We start from the raw sequence: 18,770 nt of genomic DNA, 5'->3' as shown, positions 1-18,770 counted from the left end.
CTGTACAAGATATTTTGAGAGGGAACAAACTCTCACAACATTTATTATAGTATATTGCTATAATTGCTCTAATTTTATTATTAGTTATGGTTAATTTCTTACTGTGCCTAACTGATAAATTAAACCTTATCATGGTTATTTATGCATAGGAAAAAATAGCATTATATAAAATCTGGTATTTATCTGTGATTTCAGGCATCCACTGAGGGTCCTAGAATTCTGCTTCTGAGGGTAAAAAGAAACTACTGTATATAATTCCAGAACTGTTCCAACATAGTACATGCTAGTTACACAGAACTCCTAAAATGTGGCTGGTAAGAAATAAGATGGGCTAAAAGTATCAAATACACACTAGATTTCAAAGACTCAATACCAAACAGAGAAACAGGGCATTCCTGATAAGTCTACTGATTACATATTAAAATGACAGTATTTTTGGACATGCTGGATTAAGTAAAATGTTATTAAAATTAATTTCACTGTTTCTATCAAAAATTACACACGTAGCTTGCATTATATTTCTATTGACTCTGCTCTAAAATATGGGAATAACGTATGTTAGTATCACTGACAGATGACTACTCAATAGAGAGCTTACAAAACATGATTAATATTTTGAATACTTTCAGCTTTTAAACCAATGAACAGAAAAGAATTAAATTTCTATTATTCTTCAGGAAGTTCAACACCTTATCTGAACGTCAAAAATAAGCAGAACTGTAGACAGTAATTACACCCAAACCAAGATAACAGCAGGAGTTTTATTCTTTTCTCTTGTCCAACTACAGATCTGAAGAGTGCTTCAAAATACTATATAAGACATCTCAGGGAAGAGGAAGGAATCAACAGTAAAGGGTTAGAAAATAAAAATATTGAGACTTTAGCAAAAAAATTAACATGCTAAGTTAATGAACACTGTATTAACCAAAACAATGATGACAAATCATATATATGTAACTATGATAGTCAATTTCTATTTTCATTAAAAGATGCTAAGAAAAATGTGTTTTCCTTCAACAAATTTTCCCTCATGTATAAAAACAATTTCATAAAAACTAAATCTTGTAAATGTTTTTCTAATTTTTCTACCATGTTAAAACCAGTTTCCAATATGAAAAATGAGGTATAGAAATAAGCATTACTATAGATACAGTCATGAGCTATTTTGCTAAGGTTTTGCTTTCCTGTATCACACAGGAAACTTAAGGACTTAAGGCAAACTAAATAGTTAATGATCTGCTGGAATTTAACATGTGTCATTCTTGAGTATGAATACAGTCTTCAGTTTTATTAACATGAGGGTTTTGTCACTTTCTTTGATCTATCAAGAGATACTCGACATACTGGAGAACTTTAAATAAAACAATCAGTTAAAAATCTTAGATGCTGATGGGACCACTTAGTAAAGCACTTAAAAACTGACAGCTATAGTTGTCAGCAAATACATGTAGGTGATAAGGAACCCTGGTATCTGCAATTTGAGGTAAATACCACTAGGTGGAACTGTTGTTACCTTATTCAATGAGGGAATAAAAAAATTATTTTTACATACACACATTACACGCAGGCATGTGAGCATAGGCTCTAAATCGCTATACATATTTTAAATAAAGGAAGGAACGTAAGAAACTACATTGAAAAGAAAAACATTTCATGAAAGCTGGCTTAACATTTCTCTACAATATCTTCTAAGTCTAACTAGAGCATAATTAGACTCACACTTAATACTGATGGTAAAAACTGCTGGCTTGACCATTTTACAGGGAGAAGTCAGAGGAAGAAGCTAGTCAAGTAACTGCTATGTTTAAGACTTTAAAAATAATTGTCAGTCATTACAAGACACAACTCAACCCTTTTCGCTGTTATCCACATAATTCATACTTAGCCTCATTCTCTCTTAATTCTCACTCAGCCTCTCTCTTTCTCATTAACGCACCATACTTACAGTGGGCACGAAATAAATATATTAAATAGCATTAGTTCCCTCTTCTTTGCTACGGGTTTCTAGTTTTTGCTCATCTATAAAGATACAGTATTCAGCAAAAAATTCAAGATACCTAACTCTTATTTCCGGAAGCTGTCAAATTTGCCTTTTATCCCAACAGGTTTCTTAAGTAAGGTTCATATGATATTTTCTCTCATACCATAATTTATTTGCTTATTGATATGCAAAGTGGCATACCTTTATTTACATTTAACACACTCTTCACTGATTATATACAAAGCTATTTGTAAAACAGAAGTCAATTACTATCACATTTTAAAAATCATTAGTTACAAGAGTTTCCACATAATCCATGAAAACCATAACTTCATCCACACATTAACTCTTCTGACAACTGATTCTGGAAAAGAATAAGTAATAAAGAACGCAATTCTAGGTTCTTACCTTTGGTGGCTTAAATGGATAATCGGATGAAAATGTGATATCCAGAAAAAACACACCACCTTCATATACAGAACCTGGTGGACCAAGTATAGTCGATCTCCATTCATAAATGTTATCTCCTTTAGGCCCAGCACTGTTTAAAAGAAATTAAAAATCAATGTGTGTATCTGTGATCTATGAATGTTAGCATCTTAAACCAATTAAATATCAAAGGTAAATTAGCAACCTAGAACAGTACAAGATAAATATAAAAGAAATAAGCCTCAACCAACTTGTGTAGGGATGTGTGAATAAACATATTTGGAAATAGTTCTAACTTATAGAAAAATCACAACAACAAAGAAACTTTATCCAGAATCCCGTTTTCCTTATTTGTTTTACTCAACTCCTTTTCTCTTTCTCTATCTTCCCCTTTTAAAATACACACACGCACATGCACACAAAGCTTTTTTTCTAAGCCATTTGAGAGAAGTTCAATGTATCATAGTCCTTTCCTCATAAATATTTCAGTATCATTTCCTAAAACAACCTAATACAACTTCAATATAGCTACAACTTCAATAAAAGTAAAATCTGTACAATACCTACAATCTGCAAATTGTACAATACCATCAACTGACCCAATTATGCCTTTAAAAAACCCTCAATTTCCTCCAGATACAGGATCCCAGCCTTGAGATCAACCACCTATGTCCAGTGTCTTTAGTCTCCTTTAACATAGAGCCTTTCAGCCTTCCTTTGCCTACAATATTTAGCATTTTTGAAGAATACAGTTCTTATATTAATAGAATGCTCATCACTTTGAACTTCTCTGGTGTTTCCTTACGATTATATGCAGGTAGTACATTACTGGCTAGAAGAGAACATAAGTGATGCTGTGTTCTTCCCAGGGTGTCATATCCAGAGGCACACTGGTGATGTTGATTTTCATTATCCAGATCAAGTACTATGCGACTACAACCAAGAAGCAGTCTTTGGAAACTCAGTGCGTCTGTGCTCAGCTGCTCCAGGCATGTCCGACTCTTCGTGACCCCAAGTACCACAACCTGCAAGGCTTCCCTGTTCATGGGATTTTTCGCAGCAAGAACACCGGAGTGGACTGCCGTGCTCTCCTCTAGGCAATCTTTCTGACCCAGGGATCGAACTCGTGCCTCCTGTGTCTCCTGCATCGCAGGCGGATTCTTTACTGCTTGAATCAACAGGAGGGAAGCATCAGTTCAGTTCAGTCACTCAGTCGGGTCCGACTTTTTGCGAACCCATGAATCACAGTACGTCAGGCCTCCCTGTCCATCACCAACTGCTGGAGTTCACTCAAACTCATGTCAATCGAGTCGGTGATGTCATCCAGCCATCTCATCCTCTGTTGTCCCCATCTCCTCCTGCCCCCAATCCCTCCCAGCATCAGTGTCTTTTCCAGTGAGTCAACTCGTCGCATGAGGTGGCCAAAATATTGCAGTTTCAGCTTTAGCATCAGTCCTTCCAATGAACACCCAGGACTGATCTCCTTTAGAATGGACTGGTTGGATCTCCTTGCAGTCCAAGGGACTCTCAAGAGTTTTCTCCAGCACCACAGTTGAAAAGCATCAATTCTTTGGCGATCAGCTTTCTTCACAGTCCAACTCTCACATCCATACATGACCACTGGAAAAACCACAGCCTTGACTAGACGGACCTTTGTTGGCAAAGTAATGTTTCTGCTTTTAAATATGCTATCTAGCTTGGTCATAACTTTCCTTCCAAGGAGTAAGCGTCTTTTAATTTCATGGCTGCAATCAACATCCACAGTGATTTTGGAGCCCCCCAAAATAAAGTCTGACACTGTTTCCACTGTTTTCCCATCTATTTCCCATGAAGTGATGGGACCAGATGATGGGACCTTTGTTTTCTGAATGTTGAGCTTCAAGCCAACCTTTTCACTCTCCTTTATCACTTTCATCAAGAGGCTTTGTAGTTCCTCTTCACTTTCTGCCATAAGGGTGGTGTCATCTGCACATCTGGAGTTATTGATATTTCTCCCGGCAATCTTGATTCCAGCTTGTGCTTCTTCCAGCCCAGCCTTCCTCATGATGTACTCTGCATAGAAGTTAAATAAGCAGGGTGACAAGATACAACCTTGACGTACTCCTTTTCCTATTTGGAACCAGTCTGTTGTTCCATGTCCAGTTCTAACTGTTGCTTCCTGACCTGCATACAGGTTTCTCAAGAGGCAGGTCAGGTGGTCTGGTATTCCATCTCTTTCAGAATGTTCCACAGTTTCTTGTGATCCACACAGTCAAAGGCTTTGGCATAGTCAATAAAGCAGAAATAGATGTTTTTCTGGAACTCTCTTGCTTTTTCCATGATCCAGTGGATGTTGGCAATTTGATCTCTGGTGCCTCTGCCTTTTCTAAAACCTGCTTGAACATCTGGAAGTTCACAGTTCACGTATTGCTGAAGCCTGGCTTGGAGAATTTTGAGCATGACTTTATTAGCGTGTGAGATGAGTGTAATTGTGCTGTAGTTTGAGCATTCTTTGGCATTGCTTTTCTTTGGGATTGGAATGAAAACTGACCTTTTCCAGTCCTGTGGCCACTGCTGAGTTTTCCAAATTTGCTGGCATATTGAGTGCAGCACTTTGACAGCATCATCTTTCAGGATTTGAAATAGCTCAACTGGAATTCCAACACCTCCACTAGCTTTGTTCACAGCGATGTGAACCAGGCTCCTCCATCCATGGGATTTTCTAGGCAAGAGTACTGGAGTGGCTTGCCATTGCCTTCTCTGGGAGGGAAGCCCAAGACCGTGCAAATACCTCAGTCTTCTTCAGCACTTCTACACTAGATTTAACATCGACTTGTGATTCCTGGTTAAAGTGAACTTTACTATGATAGTGATAAAATCATAATTTTCCAATGTCAGCATTTTTCTCATTTACTAGTTGGTACTTGAACCCTCTCTTCTCCCATCTGTATGAACATGTGTATTTTTCGTGAGGTCTCATGGATTCCAATCTTTTTTCCTAATGGTTTAGAATTCTTACTGCATTTAATTATTTTGATGCTCAAATTATCCCAGATTTGGCCAATGGGAACATCTTCAAAATGACTCCTGTATCCTTATATCCTTAACATAGGCCACCATCATATTCGGGGAAGCATTTTCTTACTTTTTAGCATTACAGTATGTTCCAGGCTCCTACCCTTGGAATCTGTTATTTCTTCAAGGAGACCTGGTTCCCTTTAGTGCGAATGTATCTCAAGGTCTGAGTGCTGCTGCTGCTGCTAAGTTGCTTCAGTCGTGTCCGACTCTGTGTGACCCCAGAGACAGCAGACCACCAGGCTCCCCTGTTACTGGGATTCTCCAGGCAAGAACACTGGAGTGGCTTGCCATTTCTTGGTGCTAAATCTGAAGTACATTACATTGTGTTCAACACCATCATTTCATTTATAAACTACAATGACAGATAATTCAAATAAAATCTAAACTCACAGTACTTTTCAAATTTACCTTACAGACTTCTATTTTTCTCTAACCTTATAGACTAACTTAACTTTCTGCCCTGAAGTATATATAATGCTTTTCTTCTTTTAGCAACCGTCAGTTTATAAATAATCTGCATGTTTGATTTAAAATAAGTGTAAACCAACATTGATAAAGCAATGACATTAGGCCATTCAAACATACATTAAATGATCTGACCATATCCTAATTCTGTAAAACATACACTGTAGACTGTAAACATTAAGCAAGCAATGCTATCAATAATCACTCTGAAAACAGTTCATATAGAAAGAGTATAGAAAACTTGATGGATCAAAATGTTTATACTATGTTTCAAAAACCTATTTTAAAGGTAGACATACATGAACTATAAAATCTTACTATTATGGTCTATTTACAGAAAATATATTTTTGAAAAATATTGTTTTCAAAGTTTGAAGTATACACAAGTGAAACTAATTACAGTAATGGCTCATTGTTTGGTAATCATTTGAGAATCAGGTATACTCCCCAAGGGAATTTTCGCTCTAACTAAAAAGATAGAAAATGAAGTAACAGTTTTGTTTATAAAAAGAAGACAGTTTAGAACAGTGTGGAGATTCCTCAAAAAACTGGAAACAGAACTGCCATATGATCCAGCAATCACACTCCTGAGCATATACACCGAGGAAACCAGAATTGAAAGACACACATGTACTCCAATGTTCATTGCAGCACTGTTTATAATAGCCAGGACATGGAAGCAACCTAGATGTCCATCTGCAGATGAATGGATAAGAAAGCTCTGGTACATATACACAATGGAGTATTTTTCAGCCATCAAAAAGAATGCATTTGAATCAGTTCTAATGAGGTGGATGAAACTGGAGCCTATTATACAGAGTGAAGTAAGCCAGAAAGAAAAACATCAATACAGTATACTAACGCATATATATGGAATTTAGAAAGATGGTAACCTTAACCCTGTATACGAGACAGCAAAAGAGACACAGGTGTATAGAACAGTCTTTGGGACTCTGTGGGAGAGGGTGAAGGTGGGATGATTTGGGAGAATGGTATTGTAGCATGTATATTATCATATGTGAAATGAATCACCAGCCCAGGTTCGACACATGATATAGGATGCTTGGGGCTGGTGCACGGGGATGACCTGGAGGGAGGATATGGGGAAGAGGGAGGTGGGAGGGGGGATTCAAGAGGGGGAACACATGTACACCCAGGGCGGATTCGTGTCAATGTATGGCAAAACCAACCAATATACTAATGTAAGGTAATTTGCCTCCAATAAAAAAAACAAAAACAATTTAACCTGATTCAATGACATTTCCTTTTCTAAGTTAATTTTTCCCTTGATGACTCAAAGTAATCACTATAAAACTGCAGTGTGAGACTTTTACAGTATAGCTGCTTTACTAAGCTGCTTCTAAACCACACAGGCTCTCCACACACTGACGACAATAATGACGATGATAAAAGCAGCAGCTAAGAAGCCAAGCATTTCTCAAAGCACCATAGCACACATCTCACTGAATTCTCCTTACAAATGTATAAAACATACTATTATTATATCACTGTTTTTTAGATGAGGAAACTAAAGTTCAGAGAGTTAAATAACTTTCCATATATCCCACAGCTACAAAACATTCTGATAGAATTTGGACGAAATCTGAATAAATCTCTATTGACTTCAATGGTTTTGCTATATGTATATTTCTTCTTATAATTTCTGTGCTGCTATGTGTAATTTAATCTTCAGTCAAATTTCACAAATATTTGGGGAGCAATGTAAGGAAAGCTATTCTCCAAAGAAACTGAATGAATATCCTCAGTGAAACTCTTTGGTTTTGGCAGAATTATGTTATGCTTGAGATGGCTGGGGATTACTATACTTTAGTGATTCACAGAATTTCAGCATGAAAAGGATCCGGTTGATGCTCACCGCCTCCTTTTACACTTGAAGAAACCAATTCACAGAAAGAAAATCATCCATCTCAAATCCTCTCTTTGAGGTGGTAGAAGAGCTGGGACTCCCACAGCAAATTCTTGGTTCTTAAGTTTGCTTTCTTCTCAGTTATGCTATTTCTGCTACAAGACACTAAGGATCTGGTTATGACAGCAGGATATGAAATGTGGTTTTCCCCACTGTCTTGGTGGAGAAGGAAATGGCAACCCACTCCAGTGTTTTTGCCTGGAGAATCCCAGGGACGGAGGAGCCTGGTGGGCTGCCATCTCTGGGGTTGCACCGAGTTGGACACGACTGAAGGGACTCAGCAGCAGCAGCCACTGTCTTGGAGTAGACCTAGTAGGGCTGTAGCTCATGGTTGTGTTCTAAGAACACCTAGCCTAAGGTGCAGGACTTAAAAGAGATGCGGGTTTGATCCCTGGGTTGGGAAGATCCCCTGAAGAAGGAAATGGCAACCTACTCCAGTACTGCCCTGAGAACCCCGTGGACAAAGGAGCCTGGCACAGTCCATGAGGTCACAAAGAGTCGGATACGACTGAAGCAATTTAGCGCAGCACAAGGTAAGTTAGGGCTAAAATTCAGCCCTTGTTGGCTGCCCTATCTAGAATAAGGGCCTCCTTGTCCTCTTCCTTTCCCACAAAGGTGCCGCCTGCTAACAAAGATGTGTGTTAGCGGGGAGGTAGATGGCGGGGCCGTGCTGGATACATGACTGACTTCAGTCTAACTCAACCACAACATTTTACAGGCTAGTAGCTGACCTGCCACCGAGGCGTCATAACCGAGTAGAAAAGCGGTGCTAAGTGCTGGCAATCTCAAGACAGGCCCTAACAGCACCTTTCCACTAGTTCTTAGTCTCTCTTTTCCAAAAAGAACAACACTCCAACAATTCTATACTCCATCCTGGATCATCAGTTTTTCCCTCTCTGGTGAGTCCTGCCCACAAGAATACTAAGATGCCACTTCCTCGATCTTCCTCTACCGCTTCCAGCTCTCATTTCAATTACCTCTAACAGGCTCTTATCCCACCACCACCACTGAAACAGCTCTCATCCAAAGCCACCAATGACCTCATCACTGGACCTAACTGCTCATTTCTCAGTCTTCATCTTATTTGACACAGTCACTTCTTCCTCCTTGATATACTTTTCTGCTTCATTGTACTTACTGGCTCTCCTCCCAACTTTCTCGGCCCCTCCGTCTCAATCGCTAAATGCCATTATCACTATGGCAATCACTACTGCCATTCCTTAACTCCCTAACTTCTGAATATTACCAGTCCTTTAGAGCTCAGTCCTTAAACTTCTCCTTTATACCTCCATAATACACTTTTGTTGATCTCCTGCTATTTTATGACTTCCAATGGCAACAGTAAGCTCTGAACCCACCAATTTGTATCCCCAGCCTACATTTCTATACTGATTTTAAGGGCTATAAATCTAAATGCCTACTAAACAGTCTTTATTTTGAAATCTGATATTTTGATTCCAGTAATTATGAAAACTTTAACATGCCCCAAATTGAATCCCTGATCCAGATTCCTCTTAACTGGGGAGACCTTACAAATAGCTGTGAAAAGAAGAGAAGCGAAAAGCAAAGGAGAAAAGGAAAGATATAAGCATCTGAATGCAGAGTTCCAAAGAATAGCAAGGAGAGATGAGACAGCCTTCCTCAGCAATCAGTGCAAAGATATAGAGGGAAAACAACACAATAGGAAAGACTAGAGATGTCTTCAAGAAAATTAGAGATACCAAGGAAACATTTCATGCAAAGATGGGCTCGATAAAGGACAGAAATGGTATGGACCTAATAGAAGCAGAAGATATTAAGAAGAGGTGGCAGGAATACACAGAAGAACTGTACAAAAAAGATCTTCACGACCAAGATAATCATGAAGGTGTGATCACTCACCTAGAGCCAGACATCCTGGAATGTGAAGTCAAGCGGGCCTTAGAAAGCTGGAATTCCAGTTGAGCTATTTTAAATCCTGAAAGATGATGCTGTGAAAGTGCTGCACTCAAGAGGCCAGCAAATTTGGAAAACTCAGCAGTGGCCACAGGACTGGAAAAGGTCAGTTTTCATCCCAATCCCAAAGAAAGGCAATGCCAAACAATGCTCAAACTACCGCACAACCGCACTCATTTCACACGCTAGTCAAGTCATGCTCAAAATTCTCCAAGCCAGGCTTCAGCAATATGTGAACTGTGAACTTCCAGATGTTCAAGCTCGTTTTAGAAATGGCAGAGGAAACAGAGACCAAATTGCCAACATCCGCTGGACCATGGAAAAAGCAAGAGAGTTCCAGAAAAACATCTATTTCTGCTTTATTGACTATGCCAAAGCCTTTGACTGTGTGGATCACCATAAACTGTGGAAAATTTTGAAAGAGATGGGAATACCAGACCACCTGACCTGCCTCTTGAGAAACCCGTATGCAGGTCAGGAAGCAATAGTCAGAACCGTACATGGAACAACAGACTGGTTCCAAATAGAAAAAGGAGTACGTCAAGGCTGTATCTTGTCACCCTGCTTATTTAACTTATATGCAGAGTACATCATGAGGAACGTTGGGCTGGAAGAAGCACAAGCTGGAATCAAGATTGCCGGGAGAAATATCAATGACCTCAGATATGCAGATGACACCACCCTTATGGCAGAAAGTGAAGAGGAACTCAAAAGCCTCTTGATGAAAGTGAAAGAGGAGAGTGAAACAGTTGGCTTAAAGCTCAACATTCAGAAAACAAAGGTCATGGCATGTGGTCCCATCACTTCATGGGAAATAGATGGGGAAACAGTGTCAGACTTTATATTTGGGGGCTCCAAAATCACTGCAGATGCTGATTGCAGCCATGAAATTAAAAGACACTTACTCCTTGGAAGGAAAGTTATGACCAACCTAGATAGCATATTAAAGAGCAGAGACATTACTTTGCCAACAAAGGTCCATCTAGTCAAGGCTATGGTTTTTCCAGTGGTCATGTATGGATGTGAGAGTTGGACTGTGAAGAAAGCTGAGTGCCAAAGAATTGATGCTTTTGAACTATGGTGTTGCAGAAGACTCTTGAGAGTCCCTTGGACTGCAAGGAGATCCAACCAGTCCATTCTAAAGGAGATCAATCCTGGGTGTTCATTGAAAGGACTGATGCTAAAGCTGAAAGTCCAATACTTTGGCCACCTCACGTGACGAATTGACTCACTGGAAAAGAGTCTGATGCTGGGAGGGATTGGGGGCAGGAGGAGAAGGGGACGACAGAGAATGAGATGGCTGGATGGCATCACTGACTCGATGGAGGTGAGTTTGAGTAAACTCCGGAAGTTGGATTTTGAGTGAACTCCAGGGAGACCAGGCGTGCTGTGATTCATGGGGTCACAAAGAGTCGGACACGACTGAGCGACTGAATTGAACTGATGGCCAATGCTCAGGGCAAACGCCTAGACCTCACCCTTGACAACACTTATCTCTATCCCACATCTGTAAATTCCATTGGTTTTATCTTCAAAACATACCTCAAATTCTCCCTATCACCTCATCCTTGACTGAAAACACCAGCATCCTTTGGCACGTTAACTACAGTAGCCTCCTTGTTTCCCCCTGGGACCCTAAGCCCACAACGGTAGTCTATTCTCAAAGACAACCAGACAGAGTGATAGTAAATCAGCTCACATAACTGTGGTCAAACCCCTCCATGATAATAATGCTTACCTTCTCATTCTGTGTTAAAGTTCTATGACCTAAAGGCACTATCATTTGCTGCTATCCTTTTTATCGGCTCCTGTCTTCCTTGTTCAGCTGGCTACACAACTCTTTCTTAACATATAATGTACATATCCACCAGTGTCTCTCTCCCTGGAACGCTCTTCCTCACATATGAATGTGGTTTGTTCCACCACCTTCTTAAGGTCTCTGCTGACTCAAAACCCACCTTCTCAGCGAGGCTTTTCTTGGCCGCTCTCATCCAAAATGTCAAACACAATCTCCACACATTTCACCCTTCTTTCTATTTTTCTCCACAGCATCAATCAGTCTCTAACACGTATTTTATCTATTCCTCTCACATCTGTCTCCCTCTAGAATATAAGCTCCATGAGGCTGCAAGATGTGAACCAGGCTCTTTAACTTACAGTGGGCTGGGCATTTTATGCCCTGAAAAGCAGATGCATTTTAATCATTCAAAGTGACTAGAGTGTTATTCGAGCTGCTCAAGGGGAGATGAAAGGGAGATCTTAGAGCATGTTTAATGGCAGAGGAAAGGGAAAGAAAAAGGGAAAGGAGAAAGTGAAAAAGGAACTTTTTCTTTATACAGCTATCCCCTACTTTTAAAAAATTCATTTTATGCCATTCTTATGCCACTTTATGCCTGCTCTTACTAAAGACCTGCCTGTTTTCATCAGCCAAAAAGACCTGAAGAGGATCTTGGCTTTTGCAAAAAAAAGGTGAGAGGTGAAAATAGTGACCAGTCTTCACTTGCATTTAACAAGGAGGCGGCGCATCCTGAGCAGTGAGGGCAGCACTAGCAGCCTCCTTCCCCGGGAACTACACTCTGCATCTCAGCATCAAGCTTCCGTAGCTCTGATCTGTGTGTCCGTGGGCATCTGGGCTTTATTTTGATTTATTTTGTGCATATGAGCAAGACATGTCCTAAGGTAGCAACTGCTTCTTCACTTGACGTCATTTAGGCTTACCAAAGGTTTCCTAGGAGCACTCTTCTTTCGGATAGTGGGGTAAACCTGAATTAACTTTGGAGGAAAAGGCTCATTTATACTTAGTAATTTACTGATACAGCGAAAGTAAAATCCATTTCAGTTCTGACTCAAATTATGCAAAAGCAGAGACAAAATTAACAGGAACTTTGTTTACTGAAATCTCACTATTTGCTAACACCAAGAAGAAAGATGAATTGCTAAATTCCATAATTAAGACAATGAGAAGTACTTTTACTGTTTTTCTCCTTTCCTCCCTTTAAGTACCATGTTTCCCATAAGTTATCACATCTTCTACACAAAAGTAAAAAGCAGGTAGAAAGTTAAGACAGCGTGACAAACTTGCACCTGGGAATTTTCTGTTACCAACTGTTCCTATTGTTAACGACTGACATTATTTTAAACATTAGCAGCAGGAAGACTGATCTTAGCGAAATCCATTTTCTCATCGCTTGAGTATTAATTCAACAATTACTGTTACTACAAGGGCCATAAACACTAGCCATTCACAGAACTGGAGTGCCCCATAAGAAATTTCAAATGCTTAATAATAGATTCAACTTTATACATATCCTTTTTTAAAAAACACAATTCTTTCATCCACACAGCTACCATACTAAGCCAAATGCAAAGATTGCACTAAAATCTATATGGTTTCTATCCCTATGGCAATCTTAAAATAAGCTGAATTAAATTCAAGGAGATAAGACTATCAAAAATGACAGAAGACGGACAAAACTATGAAAACTAGTATAATGGTGAGTGTCCCATTCTAAACCATTAAACTGCTAAAATAGATATACCTGCATGTAGTACACACTTAAAATTTAAAACTTACTGATACAAAGTTCTTACTTAAGCATGGGTTTAATTTTATGTCTACAAGAATGAAAGAGTTTGAACTAAGATAAAGTGAAAGTGAAGTCACTCAGTCGTGTCTGACTCTTTGCGACCCCATGGACTGTAGCCTACCAGGCTCCTCCATCCACGGGATTTTCCAGGCAAGAGTACCGGTGTGGGTTGCCATTTCTTTCTCCAGGGGATTTTCCAATCCAGGGATCGAACCCAGATCTCCCGCATTGCAGGTAGACGCTTTACCATCTGAGCCACCAGGGAAGAGTGAACTAAAATAACATGTTCATACAACCTGAACAGACCTATTTGAATAGACCTTATCCACCATGACTAAATTTTAAAACACTATATTACAAATACAAATAAAACCAAAGAAGAACTAAATAAATGAAGAATACTCTATGTTCATGGGTAAGAAAATTCGAAACTGTCAAGATGTCAGTTCCTTCCATCTACAGATTCAACGCGAATCATCAAAATCCCAGCACATTACTCTGTTCAGTTCAGTTCAGTTCAGTCGCTCAGTCGTGTCCAACTCTCCGCGACCCCATGAATCACAGCACGCCAGGCCTCCCTGTCCGTCACCAATGAGAGACAAAGACCCAGGAAAGCCAACACAGTATCAAAGGAGAATGAAGTCAGAGGACGGACACTATCCAACTTCAAGACTTACTATACAGCAATGGTAATCCAGACACTGGGGAACTGGCAAAGAATAGACAAATGGATCAACTGGACAAAAACAGAAGCCAGAAACAGACCCACATAAAGTCAAGTGACCTTGGACAAAGGAATGAAGGTAATACAATTCAGCAGAGATAGTTTTTTCAAAAAATGGTGTGACCAACAACTGGACATCCATATGTTAAAAAAAAAATAAAATTTGGACACAAACCTTACACCCTTCACAAACATGAACTCAAAATGGATCACAGATCTAATATAAAACATAAAGACATCATTAGGGAATTCTAAATTAAAACAAGATACCACTACACACCTATATGAGTGGCCAAAATCCCAAACACTGACAACAGCAAATACTGGTGAAGATACGGCGCAACAGGAACCCTTATTAACTACTGGTGGGGATGCAAAATGGTACAGCCTCTTCAGAAGGCAGTCCAACCAATTTCTTACAAAACTAAGCATACACTCTTACCACACAATCAGCAACTGTGCACCTTGGTGCTTAATGAGCTGAAAACTTACATCTAACAAAAACCTGCGTACGGATGTTTAGAGCAGCTTTATTCATAATGGCCAAAACTTTGAGGCAACTAAGATCGCCTTTAGTCAGTGAATGGATAAATAAATTTGTATCACTATATTCAGATGGTAGAACATTATTCAATGTTCAAAAGAAGTAAGCTATCAAGTCATGAAAAGACATAAAGGAAACTTAAATGCATATTCTCAGTGGAAGAAGCCAATCTGACTCATACATGTTGTATGATTCCAAATATATGACATTCTAGAAAAATTCAGAACTATGGAATTTGTAAAAAGATCAGTGGTGAATAGGGTCTAATGGGAAGGATGGGATGAACAGGCAGAACACAGAGGACCTTAGGACAGTGTAACTATTCTGTACTGACTGGGTGTGTGCTCAGTCATGTTGTGACTCCATGGACCCCCCCATGCTTCTCTGCATGGAACTTCCCAGGCAGAAACACTGGAGCAGGTTGCCATTTCCTTCTCTAGCGATCTTCCCAACCCAGGAATTGAACCCCATCTCTTGTGTTTCCTGCATGGGCAGGTGGGTTCTGTAACACCAGTGCCTCCAATGCATAGTGAACACATGTCATTACACATTCATCCAAACGCACAGTGAACCCAAGAGTGAAGCCTAATGTAAAGTAAGGACACTGAGTGATGACAGGTGTCAGATGTGGGTTCAGCACCAACAAACGCGCCAGTGTGTTACCAGACGGCAGTGAGGAAGCTGTGTGTGGGGGGACAGCAGGTGGTATGGGAACTCTCTGTACTTTCTACTCAATTTTGCTGTGAACCTAAAACTGCTCTAAAAGTAAAGCTTAGTGATTAAAAAAATACAAATAAAGTTAAGAACAAATAAACGTTTCTACATTAAAGCAAGTTAGTAACCATTTCTTTACCTGTGGTTTATGAGAAGTGTCAAACTTAAAAAGGGATGCATACCCTCCAAATTTGTTTTAAAATCAGTTAATTTGGAACTTGGGTCACATTTTAACCATATTAGTACAACTGGTAGTTTCAATGCTGGCTCGTAAGTCAGTTTAAACAATTTCGCCATAACTTTAAATGAAGTACTATATATGTGAAGATCCCAGACTTTTAAATGAAGATATCAAGAATATCTATTATCCCCTCCAAGCTGTTAAGGCAAACACTCACCACCCTTTCTCCTTCTAGTCCCTTCCACTCTGTTGGCTGAAGACTTTAGAGTTCTACCTTCCCCGGGACATTGGAAAGTGGAGTGTGGGAGAGAAGGTAATCTCAGTGATCAATGAGTAACTCACTTTAACAAGGTTACCTATGGCGGTCAGGGCTTTGGGATATTCCTGGCATGCAGAAAAAATTTAATTACATTAATTACATCAAATGCTAAACGCATATGTGTGAAGTAGACCAAGCAACCTTTGTACTGGCAAAATACGTCCCCAAAGGAAGAGCTGCTGCAGCCACGACAGTAACCACGGGAGCTGACTGAGCATTTGGGTATCGCCAAATGCAGCCGAGGGTCACTACAAGTGCTGTGCATCTCATTTAAGCCTCGCAACAATCCTGTGAGATACGATCCCAGCTCCCCACATGAGGAAACCAAGGCTCACAGCAGGTAAGCAGCTCTGCCCGAATTCTCCATGGCTAGTATGGAGGCAGACACAGTGAGTCTATCTAGAGAGAACGCAATCTTAACCATACCTTTGTATTTCTTTTCAAACTTCAAACATTTGTTTTATAAGTGAAACAGGTGCTACTCCTGACTGCTCTGGGAAAAGTCATATTTCTCTAGATGGAAAGTAACTATGAGTTTACTATTAGGGAGAAATGATATAAGACAACGGGAGAGGGGAAATGGCTTAGACAACTAAAATACAGACCTAGCGGTCTGTCAGCAGTTCACAACTATCTTCCCATTCCCCATCCCCAGAAAGTTGGTCTCTTTTCTGGTAAATTAAAGGCCCTGGGAAGTCTGCAGCACTGCTTATTAAGCCATACTGTGTCTTGCTGAGTGTATGAATTCACTTTGAACCTGAAATATCTGCTTGAGCTTTTGCAAAAGTGTGCACACTTCACCACAGTTGACTCAATGGAGAAAATGGAAACAAAGTCATTCATTTATTCATTAAAGATCTGAGGGTCTTCTGTGCTGAGCACTTATGCAGAAAACTAAAGATATAAAGGCCAGTGCCTTCAGGGAAATTACTGCTTATCTGGGAATACAGTGAGAAACCAAATAAACGCACACACGTGTGCATGAACACGCATACACAAAGAGACAGAAAATGTGCTACAAAGGACAAGTATATTTGCCGAGTGACCGGAGGATGTGACCTAGTTAGGAAGCACAGGGAAGATTCGCAGAGTATCCAATGTTTGAGATGATATCTGAAACACTCAGTGGGGGTTAACCAGGAAAAGGTTAAAGGAAAGAGCTGGGGAACACTAAAGAGCATATGTAACTGCCCAGAGGTGGAAGGAGCACGGTGGCCGGCAGGGCCTGGAAGCAAGTGTAGTGTGGCAGATGCAAAGGGAACAGGGGACAGCGCAGGGACGGGTGAGCTGAAGAGGGAGCGGGGCCCTGCTGAGCTATATTACAGGGCCCAGCTTCAAGCTATTTGAAGCAGGGGCAGGGCGGCAGACTACTATGGACATTGTGAAAACATCCCTCATGATGCTGTACGGAAAAGGGTCCCGAAGAGAACCAGAAAGGCCATGTTAGTGGACTGCTGTGACAATTCAGGGGAAGATGAAGGCAGACTGCACTAAGGTGGTATTACAAAGAGAAGACGATGGGTTTGAGAGAGGTTTAGGAAGAAAAAATCAACCGGGAGGTAAGGGAGCACGAGATATCAAGAACAGTTCGGTTTTCTGGATGTACAACTCAGATTCATACAGATACTAGGCTAGAGACAATGGAAAAGAAGATGGCCTTGGACATGCTAGGATTAAGATGCCTTTGAGATACACAAGAAATAGATGTATCACAATGTCAAAGCCTGTCTGTGTTAAATATCTACAACTCAGAGTAGATACACCTTTCTGAGACCTGAGTACACAGGTGGTAACTAAAGTCCTGCAGATGAGGATAAACCAGATTACGGAAAAATACAGGGATGAGGAGATGACACTCAGGATGAGAAAACCACATATAAATCATGATAATAGATAGCAGACCATGACAGGTATGTAATAGAGTGACAAAAAAGGTAAATGGGAGCAAAGCAAAAGAGATTAATTACACGAAGAGCTATGGGAGAAATGTGGCTTTGAAAAGGATGTTAGACTAGAGAGGACTTCATCTGCTAAGAATATGGGGACCACACCAACTCACAGCGAGGAAAACAAAAACGTAATTCGGCAAGATCTGTAAGACATGTTAAACAGGGTGGGTGGGGGAACAAAAAAGAAAACAAAGTACAGAGCAATGGATGCAAATACTTCTATTACAGGTATAAACTACAAAAGCTATCTGCATGTGCATGTTGGCAATATAAACAGACTCTGGAAAGATATACAAGAAAATGCTAATATGGTTTCCTCTAAGAAGAATCTGGTGCTCTGTAGTAGAAACGAAACCTACTTTTCACTGTATACTCTTTTCTATTCTATTCTAAATTGTTTCCTATGTAAGAAAAAAATAGTTTTGCTTTTTTTTTTAACTTAATTAAAAAAACAAGTGGGGAAAGAACAACCCCATGAGTTTTATGTGACTAAAGGACCAAGACCACAGGAGAAAATCTAAACCACACAAGATTTAAAACAGGCAGAGTGAATTTGAATGATGTTTGTTTTCCTCAATCCTAGCACTTAGGCACGTGAGATACCCTAATTCTGGAATAACAAAGATTTAATAAGAGCTTTTAGATGTCCTAGGTAGAATGACTTACCCTTTCTTAAGTAGCATCCTTGCCCCCATTCCTTGCATATTATAAAGTTTGGAGCACAGCAAAAGAGAGATTAATGTCCAAAATTAATTTTCATTAATTTGTCCAAAGTTTAAGCTTTGCCAATATACTGTAAATCTGTATCATGTATCAATCATATTTAACAGGATCATCTCATTTTAACTTACCATCCTCTATTGAATACTTTAGGACATGGGTAAAATACAACTAACAAGTTGATAAATGTGCCAAGTTCTAGTCTAGTTTATCATGAAGGTTAAATTAAGCACAAATC

General features: G+C 39.8%; 1 protein-coding gene across 3 annotated transcripts in view; it reads right to left on the bottom strand.

Annotated features, from left to right (window-relative positions):
• The window catches only part of UBE2E3 (ubiquitin conjugating enzyme E2 E3), a 104,176-nt gene that overhangs the window by 3,865 nt on the left and 81,541 nt on the right, over window positions 1-18,770 (bottom strand). For all 3 annotated transcript variants that reach the window (XM_055397200.2, XM_055397198.2, XM_055397199.2), the window contains exon 4: window positions 2,390-2,522. In XM_055397200.2, coding sequence (XP_055253175.1) covers window positions 2,390-2,522 — 133 coding nt within the window. The remainder of the gene's footprint in view (window positions 1-2,389; window positions 2,523-18,770) is intronic.

This window comes from Moschus berezovskii, chromosome 2, assembly GCF_049115385.1.
Source record: "Moschus berezovskii isolate FMDL1 chromosome 2, NW_MosBer_1.0, whole genome shotgun sequence".
NCBI classification, from domain to species: Eukaryota; Metazoa; Chordata; class Mammalia; order Artiodactyla; family Moschidae; genus Moschus; species Moschus berezovskii.
The sequence above is the reverse complement of the archived record's forward strand: the minus strand, read 5'-3'. Positions and strand labels throughout refer to the sequence as shown.